Below are 15,325 nucleotides of genomic sequence, written 5' to 3'. Positions count from 1 at the left end.
CATTTTCGTATGTTTTTGTGTCAAACAGAATTTTAACAAACCATGACACTTCAGTTCTAATTTTTATTATGTGCTAAAAATATTTTTGGCATGCCCAATTAAAATGCATTTGCAGATTTACAAATTTAATAATGTGATCACATATTAAAAGGCTTGATAAATATGTACTACCTTATAAATTTTGGTGCTCTCAACATCTTAAACCCCACTAAATAAAATGATACCTTTGGTTATAGTAAATGTTTCATAAAACCTTAAACTGCTAATTGTTTATATAAAACGACATTCATTAGAGAGCCATAAAGATTTCATTAAGCTTATTATTATTATACACATATATTTTGATAAAGATTTCAGTCTAAAATAGATTTTGTGTGTGTGTGTGTGTGTGTAGTAGTTTTTTCAATTGTGTAGTGGGCAACATAATAATCATGATTTCTTTTCCCAAATGTTAAATGTTAGGCTTTTATAAAATTAAGGCCAGATTATATAAGTTAACATATATGTATGTTTACTGAAGATCTGTTAAGTTTCCTTTTCACAATGGGGATTATAAGAAAAAGTAACAGCTCATTCTGGCAAAGATGTGGGGTAAGAGGAATATACCTACATTGCTGGTGGGTGTGCAAACTTGTACAGTGACTACAGAAATCAATACAACAGTTCCTCAGAAAACTGGGAATCAATCTCCCTCAAGACCCAGCTATAACACTCTTGGGCATATACCCAAAGGATGCTCTATCATACTACAAGGACACTTGCTCAACTATGTCCATAGCAGCCAGAAATTAGAAACATTCTAGATGCCCCTCAACAGAAGAATGGATAAAGAAAATGTGGTACATTTACACAATGGAGTACTACTCAGCCACTAAAAAAACAAAAACAAAAAAAAAAAAAAAACCAAGCATATGGGAAGAACTAGAAAAAATAACCCTTAGTGAGGTATCCCAGACCCAGAAAAAAAATATGGTATATATTCACTTATATCTGGATATTAGCTGTTAAGTCAATGATAATCAAGCTACAATCCATAAAACCTCAGAGGGTAAGTATATAGAGAGTAAGGTATTAGAGGAACAGACAGGAAAGGGAAATAGACTAGATAATTATGGATGGAAGAAGGGTGGGCTGGAACTGGAAAATCAAGTGGGGAGGTGTAGTGGCATTCCTGCTGAGTTCCTGGCTTGGCTCCAGAGAGCAGCACCTAGCCCTAATCCTTCCTTTGTTTAGCCACACCTTTTGTTTCTCTTACCTTTTGTTTCTCTTATCACCCTATGTGAATCTTGTCTGAGAGTCAAGGATCAGAAAGTCCCCCAAGGATCAAAGGCCTATGCAAAATTTGGTCCAGGAAACCTGGAAAACCGAGGTACCTGATAATTCAAGTAAATTGCACCTGGCATTTGGTCTCTGGGAGCTCCTTTTGGTTTGCTTTGAAGGTACGGAAATTAACTATCTAAACTGTAAAATGAAGTAAATAAATATGCCCTAGGCGAAGGGAAGAATGCTTCAGTCCTTCGAGGCTAGACCCCCCTGCAGCCATGAAAGGCTAGATTCATTCTTAAGATGCCTCTGTGTCTTCATTCCACGGACCCGCGTGAACCCACACACTCATGTAGTGATCACACAGCTACATTTGGCACCCAATGTGGGGCTCGAAGAAGGAAAAAGAAGATCGAAGGAAAAAGAAGATCAGAGGAGCCGGTCATCTTAGGAACTGGAGGGAGCACTCTCAGGGTAAGAGGACTCCAGGATCAGCAGGGTCATGGGGAATTAAAATTCCCCATCTCAGGAGCAATAAAATGTACACTTGCTAAATGCTTATCAAAATAAAAGTGGTAACTGCAAAATTTTTAAAGACAAAAATACAATGGCTCCTGAGACAGAAAATAAATTTTTAAAAAGACCTTTCTCAATAGAGAAAAGGGAAAGAAAGAAAATTAAAAAAAAATCTTCCCAATAAAAAAGAAAAAAAAAGGAATCCTGATTTTAAAAAAAATTAATCAAAAAAAAAAAAAAAAAGAAAAAGAAAAACAGGATTTTCCTGGTAAAAAGGGGAAAAATATTGAAACTAGGCCTAAAGAGTTTAAGGCCCTGTAAAAAAGATAAACAAAAAAAGCCTCTTCCCAGTAGTAATAGAAAAAGAAAAGGCTCTTTCCGATACAAATATCGGGGAAAATATTTCAGGGGAGCTAAAACTATGAGCTCTTTCAGCCTAAAAACACAGAATGGAGTTATATCAATTACAAAGAGTCAACAGATGCTACTGGATGAATTAACAAGCAAGACCAGAGCTTAGAATTTTGTTGTCTGTTTGCTTAACTTTGGTTTAAATGTGGTTTTTTATTTTATTTTTCCCTCAGAATGAAAATAACTAAATATTAAAAATCCCTTTGTGAAAAATATTTTCTGTTTTTCCCTTATGGTGGGAATAACTCATTATTAGTATAGTCCCTTCATGGGAGAAAGAGGAAGTTTCAAAAAGCCCAACTTCTGGTAAGAAAGGGTTACAGTCAAGACATAAAATGCTAAGTCAATGCTGTTTAAATTTCCAAAAATATTAATCATTCAATGGATAAATGATGTTCTCTTCTTTTGATTCTCTAATAATGTTTGGATGAATGTTTGATTTTTATGATAGATAAACTAAAGAAACAGGATTCATAATTTTCAACTATATATTAGGTATGGCTCTTGTCTGTTGATCGTTACTAAAAATTTGGCTCTGCTCTTTAAGTTGCTTTCTAGAAATTCTTGGTTTAATTCTATAAAAATATAACACCTGAAACAGATTGGGTTGTTAGCTTATTAAATAATGTGATTGCTAGGATAAAAACCCATAAAAAATATTCTCTTACTAATAAAGAGGTTACAAAATTATTTTTCCAGTAAATAAAATACAGATAAATTGTTTGATCCACATTGTTAATAATTGGCGATTTACATTAATGTGTTACTTGGAATCTATAAAAAAAATCCTCTTTTTAAGATTTTATAAAAATACTCTAAAAGAGTATTTATTACCTAAAGTTACCTCTTTAAATCCTATAAAGATTTTATTTAATGTCTTTATAGATAACATATATAAAAAGGACCATAAAAATAAAAGCTACTGATATCTTTAACACAAAATGATGCTTATATGTAAAACTAGAGGCTTTAAAAGTATAGGAAAAAAATATTTTGACAAACGGTTATCAATGATAAATGGCCTAAATTAAGGTAAAATTAAATAGGATTGAGATTAAAAGATTATTGGATTCTGATGCTAGATATATCTATAATTTCACAAGAATCCTGGGATCTCAACTGGCCTCTACAAAAAGTCTCCACTCAATTTGTAGACATTTGAACCTTATCTCAAATAAAACAACATAAAATAGATTAAATGTATATAGCCTAAAAGACAGATAAAAATGTTAAAGCCTTATATGACTGATATAGCCATAAATTTATATAAAAAAATTGTTACAACAATGGAGACCTCAAATTAATATTCTTACAGTTTCAAAAACAGCTCATAAATTGATGTTTAAATTGGGATATATTCCTAGGGAGAACATCAAAAAAAATTAAAAGGATAAATAAAGGTTATACAAAAACAAGGTAAAATAAGAATTGGCTATCCAAATTTAGAGTAGGGGCCACTGCCCGTAGCCCAACATTATGTCAATGTTTTCTAAATCAGCCACCAAAAATGATACGTAAATAATTTCCTCAATCTATTATTTATCATTATATGGATATTGTATTGGCTGCTTTTGATACCTTAAAAAAATGTTTAATGTAGTACCAAAAAAAATTTACCCTGTTACGGATTACAAATTTTTCCTAAAAAAATACAGAGGAGATTCTCTTAGCTATTTAGACTATAAATTAAATAAACTGACAATTCAGCCTTAAAAAGTACAGATTGGGAGAGATAGACTGCCTGCTCTTAATGATTTTCAAAAATTATTGGATGATATTAACTGGTTATAGCCTACAATAGGATTGTCTACTCAAAAATTAATTAATTGTTTCAAAATTTACAAGGTAACTCAGATTTCAACAGTCCAAGACAGTTTACAGCTGAGTCTAAAAAACAATTAGCCTTAGTAGAACATAAATTACAAAATGCTTATATAGATAGATTAGACCTTATTAAGAGATGCTTATTAAACAGAAGGGGGGATATGAGGACCCCCAGAGATAGACTAAGTAATGCCCTATTAATTTTAATTTTTAAATGCTAAACAGAAACAAAATTGAGTTATGAAAAAAATTGCTGAATTGAGTCAGCCCATGTATTATAAATATTTAACATCAAAGTATTTTAGAGAAAGTGTTAAGTTAGGGCCGAGGTTACGCTTATGTTTCCACAGGAGACCTTTACAACAACTAATCTTTCCACTTGGGGACAGCTTAAGAGTTTATGTGACAAAGGAGAGATGATACTTCACATAAATGCTACAAACTTATTTCTTGCCATACTTTCTGTGGTAATGGTGCAGGTAAAAGGGATGGATCATAATTATAGGACTTATATCTCCAATCCTTCAAGTAACATAACAGTAAGTTGGGGAGATAGGAATATCCCTGTAGTGGTTAATGAATCTTCTTGGCTACCTGGTCCTTATGACAACTGAGGTCCTGCTCAGCCAATATGAGGGTAGAGTGATTGACAATTATACTGTTGGAGTACAAGGAATTACTATTTACATGGGGAACAGAATTCAATGCCTAAAAATAACCTCTCAAGTGTGGTTATCCATAGTTAATACTACCCAAGATTATCGTAATAAGTTTTATAGGCTTCATGTGTCCGGTTTTAAAGAACAAGAGATTAATGCTACTAGTTCCACAAATCTACCGTTCTATGAGATGAGGGTTACCAACAAGGAATCTGACTGGGTACACTGACAACAGTGTAAGAATGAGAAACATTGAATGCTAATTAATATCTCCAATGGAGACGTCATTAATTGGAGCCCTTATGGCTCGCCACAAAAAAAAAATATTCTCACTCAGAGTTAAGATGGAAATGGTGCCGGGCGGTGGTGGCGCACGCCTTTAATCCCAGCACTCGGGAGGCAGAGGCAGGCAGATCTCTGTGAGTTCGAGGCCAGCCTGGGCTACCAAGTGAGTCCCAGGAAAGGCGCAAAGCTACACAGAGAAACCCTGTCTCGAAAAACCAAAAAAAAAAAAAACACCAAGATGGAAATGGTATAATATAAATGGAACTATGGAAATCAATGCTTCTACTAATAACCCTATTTGATGGCATGGAGTTGGAATGACAAGTCCTTTCCTACAATTTGGCAATTCAATTCAGACTAACTTGTGGAAATTAGCTTCCACCCTCTTAAGGCATGAGAAGAAAAATTAAACATTAAGGATAATAAGTACACTGTTTTTTAGACCAAATCAAAGCCATCCTATTATGGAGTGTGGACCATTGCCTTACTTGCTATTAAAGGGGCCTGTATGATGGCACCCAAATAATTACAGCATCAATTGTAAACAGTGTACCCTTCATACCTTTGTGAATTCTAACATGTTTTTAAATTTGACCTTTAAAAGTATATATATTCTTAGTGCAAGGCCAACAATCTGAATACCGGTAAAGTTGTCGAGGACATGGCAAGATCCTGATACAAAAGCTCATTAAAAAAATATTAAAAAGAACACGTCATATGGCTGTACTGATGGTTGCAGTTATTATGGGAATCACTGCATTGACAGATACGACAGCGACGGCTGGAGTAGCACTTCATAAAGAAATCCAAACCGCTAAATTCATTAGAGACTGGCATAGGCATTCAAAAGAACTTTAGACTAAACAAAGTAAAATTGATAGTGAGATAGTAAATGAATTAACTGAATTAAGGCAAGCTGTTGTAGTGTTAGGTAATCAGTTAGAGATTTTAAAGAAACAAAACTAAAATGTGATTGGAATGTTTCTTGTTATTGTATCACACCTTTAAGATTTAATGAGAACAAATATGACTTAAAAAAGGTTAAAATGTATTTGTTGGGTCACCCTAATGCTTCTCAAATGGTTTTTTATTTACAAAAAAATCAAAAAAACTTTTACAAAAAAGTTACCTGACACAACAAGAATAAATATAATAAAAAATCTAAAAGATACTATAGCCTCATTCAATCCTACAAATCACTTTAATAGATTTCTTATCCTAACAGATGTTGCCCTTATATTAGCTATAATGACTTTAATGGCTTTAAAATATGTTTTAGTATACTTGCCTAAGATTATAAGACAAATAGATAAAAAGAAGGCTATATTTACTGTAAGGCTACATAACCTTCAAGATACTTGATTTCTTTTAATTTTTTTTTTTTTAATAAAAGGGGCATCTGTAGTGGCATTCCTGCTGAGTTCCTGGCTTGGCTCCAGAGAGCAGCACCTAGCCCTAATCCTTCCTTTGTTTAGCCACACCTTTTGTTTCTCTTACCTTTTGTTTCTCTTATCACCCTATGTGAATCTTGTCTGAGAGTCAAGGATCAGAAAGTCCCCCAAGGATCAAAGGCCTATGCAAAACTTGGTCCAGGAAACCTGGAAAACCGAGGTACCTGATAATTCAAGTAAATTGCACCTGACATTGGGTCTCTGGGAGCTCCTTTTAGTTTGCTTTGAAGGTACGGAAATTAACTATCTAAACTGTAAAAAAAAAAAAAAATGTAAATAAATATGCCCTAGGCGAAGGGAAGAGGGCTTCAGTCCTTTGAGGCTGGACCCCCCTGCAGCCATGATAGGCTAGATTCATAGATGCCTCTGTCTTCATTCCACAGACTTGCATAAACCCACACACTCATGCAGTGACCACACAGCTACGGGGGGGGGGGGGGTGTTGAGGGAGGGAATATGGGGAGAAACAGCTAAAATGAAGAGGCTTCTGAGGGGCAGTATGGAAACCTAATACAGCAGAAACTTCCCAATGTATACATATATGAAGGCGATCTAAATGAAATTGCTAAATAATGGGGGAGGCAGAGTTCCAACTGGCCATATCTTGTCACTAAATGAAGCTTCCAGTACCAAGAATGGATTACATCTAGTTGAAGTGTTGACCAAAGGAGTTCCATGGGAATCCCCCAACAACCCAGGCTGTTGCTAAGACTACAGGCTGTTCTATACAAACTGATGGCAAGGCCCCATTGCTGAAGACAGCACCCACACAACTCATTGAACATGGAGAGGTAGAGCTAGTGACTACATAGAACCCTCACCCCTATGTTCTAGTGTCTTTGGTACAGGAAGGTACTCTGCAGGCTACCAAAAGAGAAATGCAAACACAAACCCAGCCATGTAAACCCTTTGATCTACAACGGTGTCCTGCTTGTAAGATATGCTAGGGCAATGGTGGCACAAAGCTTGTGGGAGTAACCAGCCAATATCTGATATGACTTAAGGCCCACTCCATGATGGAACCCTTACTACCGATACCACTAGGGTGACCAAGAACCAGAGGCTAGATAGCCAGGGACTACAGTAAAAGCAAATACTACTTGTCTAAAAGAAGGAAGGGAGATGTGGTGATAAAATGACTCCTAATGACATTCTGCTATACTTATAAATCATTGCCTCATTTAACCATCACCAGAGAAGCCTCCTTCTGCAGCAGATGGGAACAAGTACAGAGACCCATAGATAGACATTATGCAAAGAGTGAGAGACCTTGGAACGCTCAGCTCTAAATGGGGTGTCTCCATCAAATCCCTCCCCTCAGGGCTCAGAAAATGATGGTTCATACAGCACTATGGGGTCCAGAAAATAATTGAGAAGTTCTGAGATTGCTCAGCAAGTAAAGGTACTTGCAGATAAGCCTGAGGAGGCAGAAAGAGTGTAAAATAAGCCTGAGGAGGCAGAAAGAGCTCTTATAAGCCAGAGGGGATGAAGGACAGCTGTACAATAAGGCCCTCTAAGAGCAAAGCACAGATGACCTCACAGAGACTGAAGCAGCTTCTACAGCTGCCTACATGGGTCTGCAGCAGGCCCTCCGCATATACATTATGGCCTCCAGTTTAGTGGGGTTTTTTTGTTTTGTTTTGTTTTGTTTTTGGTTTTTTGAGACAGGGTTTCTCTGTGTAGCTTTGCGCCTTTCCTGGAACTCACTTGGTAGCCCAGGCTGGCCTTGAACTCACAGAGATCCGCCTGCCTCTGCCTCCCGAGTGCTGGGATTAAAGGTGTGCGCCACCACCGCCCGGCCAGTTTAGTGTTTTTACAGGACTCCTAAATGTGCAAAATAAGTGGGTCTGAATCTTATGCCTTCTCTTGAGTTCTTTTCCTTCTGTTGGTTTATCAGATTCTAATGTAATAGTTTTGTCTTATTATATTTTATGTTATATTTTAATATTATCTCTTAGCAGCCTGTTCTTTTCTAATCAGATTCAGATAGGTTAGAGGTTGGGAAGAACCTGGAGGAGTAGAGGGAGGGGAAACTGTAATCAAAATATATTATGTGAGAAAAAAATCTCTTTTCAATAAAAGGGAAAACTAAAATAAAAAACCAAAGCTCTAGTCATGTCTTTAGCAAGAACTGAAAGCACCAGATGCTGGGATGAGAAGGGAGGCTCATGTTCCAAGTAGCCTTCACCTTCCTTAAAGCCAGAGGACAAACCTGGCAGCCATCAGTGTTCCAGACACAGGCAGCTAAACAGCTTGTAGACAAAACAAAAGAGAACTGAGGACATGCACTGTCATAGTCTTTTGTCTGATTTGTTTTTTCCTGTTTGGAATTAAAAATGCCCTGTGTTATTTAACCCTTCGAAACCTTCATGCTTTCTGTATTTCCTGGAAAGTTGATTTTACCCAATCTAGTTCATCTTAGAATAATGCACCACTTATATGTCTGATCTTCTCTGATCCTTACTAATGGAATTTCTTCGTTTCGAACTAAATTAAATTATGCCAGTCTCTTGAGGATGCAAGAATTTGTTTCTCCTCTATTAACTATTAATAAGAGATATTAGTTTTGACTTTATAAAGTCTTACTTTGTTATCAGCACAGACAAATTAACAAGAGACAAAAACAGAAAATGACGCTTTGTACATCATTATGGGGTTTAGAAAACAACTGAGGAGCTGTGAGATGGTGGAGCAGGTAAAAGTGCTGGCGGACAAGCCTGATGACTCAAGTTTAATCCCCATGACACACATGATGAAAGTAAATGACAGCTGGATGCTGTTCTCTGACCTCCACACATGGACTGTGGCATGCACTCTCCCATAAATAAATGTAAAATAAGATTTGGGGGAAAAAAGTAAATTACAGTCCACATCACCTGACCCTACCAGGCTAAATGCCATTTCCACATCCATGATGACTTTTAGAGAGCAGTCTTCTTCCTTATGATTTGGTAAAAAGGCCTTACCCTGCCAGTATCACAGATACCATGCTTATCTGTATGGAACACCAATGCACCCTGTTATGCTTTGTAGGTGGGGCATATACCTAAGGAATGCTCAATCATACCACAAGGGCACTTGCTCAGCTATGTTCATAGCAGCATTGTTTGTAATAGCCAGAACCTGGAAACAACCTAGATGCCCTTCAACTGAAGAATGGATAAATAAATTGTGGCACATATACACAATGGAATACTACTCAGCAGAGAAAAACAATGACATCATGAGGTTTGCAGGCAAATGGATGGATCTAGAAAAAATCATCCTGAGTGAGGTAACCCAGACTCAGAAAGACAAACATGGTAAGTACTCACTCATAGGAGGATACTAGATGTAGAACAAGGATGACTGGACTGCTACTCACATCACCAGGGAGGCTACCTGAAAAACAGGACCCCAAGAAAGACACGGGGATCGCCCAATGACGGAGAAATGGCTGAGATCTACATGAACAGCCTGGACATGAGTGGGAGTAATAAAGGGCGAGGGTCGAGGGAAAGAGAGCTTGGGGGAGCGGGAGATCCCAGCTGGATCAAGAACAGAGAGGGAGAACAAGGAATAGGAGACCATGGTAAATGAAGACCACATGAGAATAGGAAGAAGCAAAGTGCTAGAGAGGCCCACAGAAATCCACAAAGATACCCCCAGAATAGACTGCTGGAAATGGTCGAGAGACAGCCTGAACTGACCTACTCTGGTGATAGGATGGCCAAACACCCTAACTGTCATGCTAGAAACCCCATCCAACAACTGAGGGATCTGGATGCAGAGATCCATGGCTAGGCCCTGGGTAGAGCTCTGGGAGTCTAATTAGCGAGAAAGAGGAGGGTTTATATGAGCGAGAATTGTTGAAACCAAGGTTGGATAAAGAACAGGGACAAATAGTCAAACAAATGGAAACACATGAACTATGAACCAAAGGCTGAGGGGCCCCCAACTGGATCAGGCCCTCTGAATAGGTGAGACAATCGATTGGCTTGATCTGTTTGGGAGGCATCCAGGCAGTGGGACCAGGTCCTGTGCTCATTGCATGAGTTGGCTGTTTGAAACCTGGGGCTTATGCAGGGATGCTTGGCTCAGTCTGGGAGGAGGGGACTGGACCTGCCTGGACTGAGTCTACCAGGTTGATCTCAGTCCTCGGGGGAGGCTTTGCCCTGGAGAATGTGGGAATGGGCAGTGTGCTAGGGGTAAGGGGAGAGGGGCAGGAGGGGGGAGAACAAGGGAATCCGTGGCTGACATGTACAACTGAATTGTATTGTAAAATAATAAAAGAAAAAAGAAAAAAGAATAATTCAAACTGTTTTAGAATATTGTTATCCGCCATCATGTTTTAATAAAAAGAATGGCTATTCTAGAGGTTGTGAGTGCTAGCTAACTGTGTTATATAGAACTATATTATATTGTAAAATAAAATTGAAAAAAAAAAACAGATCCATCAATACCATTTACGGATATGTATCAAAAAGAAATGCAATCTATGTTGCAGATAAATGTCCAATGTCCCAGGTTCATTGTAGCACTACCACAACAGCTAAGATAAATGGATGAATGTACTTTTTTAAATGTGTTCTCAGTTACCGTGATAACCTGTGCATCTCCTTATAGCAATTCTTGACTATTTTAAATGTGTCCTATACACCATAGCTTTAAAAATATCCCTGTGTATTAAAATACAGATGAAGACAACATGATGAAAGAGACCAAGTACTGATATGGTTCTTAAATACATTTATTTGAAGACTGGAGCATTTAGAGCAAGTATGAAACCAGCAAGGATTGATGCATGGAGTTTCAAATACGTTGCTAAATCAACTCAGGCCAGAGATAATATTGACTTAGACCAGGATGACAGGATGGATTTGGATATGGACAAATCTAAACACATTCCTGGCACTTCATGTAAAAAGAAATCAATGGAATTAAGTAGAAGAGTTTCTGAAGAGAATATCTTAAAGAGGACAAGTAACACAGAGCAAGAGCTGCAGCTCTATGCTTTAGAATAATTTTATTAAACAGGTTTGTTACTGCTAGGCTCTGCCACAGAAAAATTCATTGAACCTCTCTGTGTGTCACATCTTCAGATCTGTAACTTGGTATAATAGTGCCCAGCTCACTATGGTATAAAATTCACATGGATTACAGTATATTCCAGACAGTCCTGAACTGTAGAGTGTGGAAAAGTCAAACTGAGCATAAGCAATCAAGCAAGTTGGTCGTGACTAGTTCCTGCCCCTGGGACTCGCCTGCCATGCTGGACTGTAACCTAGAATTATGAGCTGAGTCATTCCTTTCTCTGCCTCAGTTTTTGTCAGGATATTTTCTCACAAAAACAAAGCTGAAACTAGGATCTATCTTCTGGGTAGAAATGAGAGACAGAGCCAGGCAGAAACATTACATGAAAGCACTAAATGACTATTTCAGAATATCATGGTCAAAAATATAGAAAAAAGGAATATCCAATTTATATGACCCTGTGTGTGTGTGTGTGTGTGTGTGTGTGTGTGTGCGCGCGCGCACATGCGCGCGCGCACACACACACACACACACACACACAGGACATTTTGGAGGAGATAGTGAGGAATAAGGATTTTCATTCCATCTCTCAATGTTAAGAGAAATGAAGATGAAAACATTTGGTTTCTAAGGAAATGTCTTATAATCATCAGCTATCAAAGGACTACAGTGGGGAAAAAGCCCCCAAAGAAATTGAGGAACTTATTAACCATGTACCATCCATAGTAGCATAAAATTATAGAAAGTTTTGGAAGTTATGGTCTTCCCCTGTTTGAGTTCCTGTCCTGAATTCCTTTGATGATGAACAGTGATATGGAAGTGCAGGCAGCACTATTCATCATCAAAAGAAGTCAAGACAGAAACTCAAACAAGAACCTGGAGGCAAGAGCTGATGCAGAGGCCCTGGAGGGGTGCTGCTTACTTGTTCCTCATGGCTTGCTCAGCCTACTTATGGAACCCAGGACCACCAGTCCAGTGATGACACCACTCACAATAGGATGGACCCTCCCCCATCAATCACTAATTTAAGAAAAAGCCTTACAAGCTTGCCTCCAACCCAACATATCCCCATGATGAGGAATAGTACACATGTGAACACACACATGTCACTAATATATGACCATTCATGCTCAGAACTACACAGGTGACCACATGCATATGATGCACATACATATACATCAGGACTCGGGATTTTCATGCATGTTAACACACACATATGTGTCAACATATGACCTTGCTCAGAAACTGCCTGTGTGTAACAACACACATACACCACCATGTGGCCATGCTTGGGAACTGCACTTATGTGAACACAATCATATGCACTGGCACAATCATACTGTGCTCAGGAATTGTATATATGTGAATAGCACATATGTGCTAACATGTAATCACACCTAGGACTGTCTGCATGTGACACTCACATATGCCCCAACATATTCCCACCATCCAGAACTTACAGTTAGGAGACATTCAGGTAATTATTGATTAATAATCTCCAAAGTGTGCTGAGGTATAAATCAAGTAATCTCAGTGAAGAAACTCGTGGAATCTCTACTCTGCAGAAGTATCAAAGATGAGCCAAATGAAGAAAGCCTAAAATAACAAGAACATAGTTGTAATTTTGACATAGCTTAAATAAATGCAAAGTATTAGTCTAGTAATACAAAAGTACTTTGGCATAAAAGAAAACAAAAGGCTTCTGGGTAGCTAGGAGAATACTTATAGAGTCCAATTTGTTTCAGCTTATTAAAATGAACTGAACAGGTAACAATACCAGCACTGTTCCTGCCAATTTGGCTCTATTAAAATATTCAATATTAATTTAATAAGTATATACCTATTTGTGTGTTTACTGTCTTTCCAGGTGCTGTCAAAACTAAACTGACAGTACAAGAATACAAAAGGATTAGTTTCCAAATCTTATTGAAATCTGGAAATTCTACATTCATTTTCACATGCTGTACACTTGCCAACCTTCTGGGCTGGCTGACAAGTCAAACAAGGCTCCTGTTGGTCCCATTCACCCTGGCAATCCAAGAGTTCCACGAGCTTTGAGCTGAGGAATCACAGAAGAGGAGGCCACAGACAGGGAGCCAGTATGCATAGCAGTATCTCCACTGCCCCGCCTCTACCAGCATGGCATTCAAGAACTGGAAGGCCTGTGCAAATTAGGAGACAACCAAGACAATCAAGGTCACTGTTACTGTTTTCTGAATGTGTCAGTAGCTTACTTACTGTTTTATTGCTATGAAGAAGCACCATGACCAAGGCAATCCCTATAAAAGAAAGCATTTAACTGGAGGCTTGCTTACAGTTTCAGAGGGTCCGTCCATGATCATCATGGCAGAAAGCAGACAGGCATGACTCCAGAGCAGTGGGTGAGAGCTTTTCATCCTGAATCACAGGCAGAGAGAGTGAACAAGACAGGGCCTGGCATAGGCTTTTGAAACCTCAAAGCCCACCCCTAGTGATATACCTCCTCCGACAAAAGGCCATAGCTCCTAATCCTTCCCAAACAGTTCCATTGGACTGTGGACCAAGCATTCAAACATATGAGCCTATGGGGGCAACTCATTCAAAGCATCACAGTTAAGAATCTGGTTCCTTCTGTTGGTTTCTGAAGCATCACCTTTAAGCTCTTCTCCTCACTTCTGGGTTGTAGGGTCCAGTCTCTTGACTGCCAGTTGGTGCTACCCTAAAGAGTAAATATTGCTAGGGAAGAGCACACTAATTGGTTATCCAGTGCCAAACAGCCAGCCCTGAAAACATACATACAAGCAACATTATATGGACTGAAGAGATTATAGTTAGGAATGTGTGTGTGTGTGTGTGTGTGTGTGTGTGTGTGTGTGTGTGTATGTGTACATATATATGCATGCAATAACAATTGATGGCAAAAAAGGCCATGGATGTGACAGAGAGCAAGGAAGGGTATATGTGAACGTTTGAAGGGAACAAAGGGAAGCAGGAACTAGTGTAATTAAAATAAATCTCAAAAATTAGCAAACAAACAAAAAGATCTCAAAGTGAGACAAATAAAAGCCAACCCTTAAAAAACATTGCCTTTAGCAAACATGCACATGCACACACAGACACACACACGCACACACACAGAAATGAGCCTCTCACACTAACCATGTACACACATGAACCATACAGATAAGCACTAGAGATGCTCACTTAACCTGTTACTCTTATCAGTAAAGAAAGCAGGCCAGCTCTTTTTGAATCTGGATTTTAATTATGTACATAAATAGTGATATAAGAATGAGGAGTTCTAAGGCTTGTACATTATTTCCATGTGAAGGATTGCAGATTAGTTGGCCTGTAATATGGCATCACCCAAGATAGCAAAGAGGCTTAATGTTGTTTTTCCTGAAGAAAGCCAGTTTACTATATCAAATACTGACTCTCTGCCATTTGTCTGTAGAAATACTGATTTACCGTCTGGAGTTTCCAATGTTTACCTATAACTAAAAGAGAGAAAGAAAAATATAAGTTAACTGTACCCAGGAAAACAAAAATGACCCTAAAATTATGCATTTTGAAATTTATTTAGATTTAAATTAGTGAACAATATATCTTTTTATATTACTATTTTCATCACCATAAAGAGAATGAGCTAGAGAACACTGTACCTAGTCTCATTTCGCAGACAAGTGAATCAAAACTCAGATTGTGTTCCATCCATACTCCATTCAGACTTTCAACCGGCTGAGTACCCAAGCATGCTGAGGTATGATGATGCCAAGCACATGCCTAAATGGCACACAGCAAATATCATGAACCTCTTGCCCTCTGAAGCCAGATATATACTTCCATGTATCAGCTGAAGGACAGTGCAATTACATCATCCTCAGACAGCTGGACATCTGTCCTCATACCTTCCTTTACCTCACA

At 38.1% G+C, this 15,325-nt stretch overlaps 1 protein-coding gene and 1 long non-coding RNA gene across 10 annotated transcripts in view; both read right to left on the bottom strand.

Moving 5' to 3' along the window:
• Nucleotides 1–14,207, bottom strand: part of LOC114701556 — a 34,048-nt gene extending 19,841 nt beyond the window's left edge. For 5 of the 7 annotated variants that reach the window (XR_003735844.2, XR_005089919.1, XR_003735845.2 and 2 more), the window contains exon 1: nt 12,883–14,207. This is a non-coding gene — a long non-coding RNA (uncharacterized LOC114701556). The remainder of the gene's footprint in view (nt 1–12,882) is intronic. The other 2 variants (XR_003735846.2, XR_003735848.2) reach the window with 2 other exon arrangements.
• Nucleotides 14,208–14,644: 437 nt separating this feature from the next.
• Nucleotides 14,645–15,325, bottom strand: part of Apoo (apolipoprotein O) — a 52,436-nt gene continuing 51,755 nt past the window's right edge. For all 3 annotated transcript variants that reach the window (XM_028881660.2, XM_028881661.2, XM_028881662.2), the window contains one exon: nt 14,645–14,898. Coding sequence is in view for 1 of the 3 variants with exons in the window: in XM_028881661.2 (XP_028737494.1) it covers nt 14,893–14,898 (6 nt within the window). In the remaining 2 variants the exon portion in view is untranslated. The remainder of the gene's footprint in view (nt 14,899–15,325) is intronic.

This window comes from Peromyscus leucopus, chromosome X (genome assembly GCF_004664715.2).
Source record: "Peromyscus leucopus breed LL Stock chromosome X, UCI_PerLeu_2.1, whole genome shotgun sequence".
Taxonomy (NCBI): Eukaryota; Metazoa; Chordata; class Mammalia; order Rodentia; family Cricetidae; genus Peromyscus; species Peromyscus leucopus.
The sequence above is the reverse complement of the archived record's forward strand: the minus strand, read 5'-3'. Positions and strand labels throughout refer to the sequence as shown.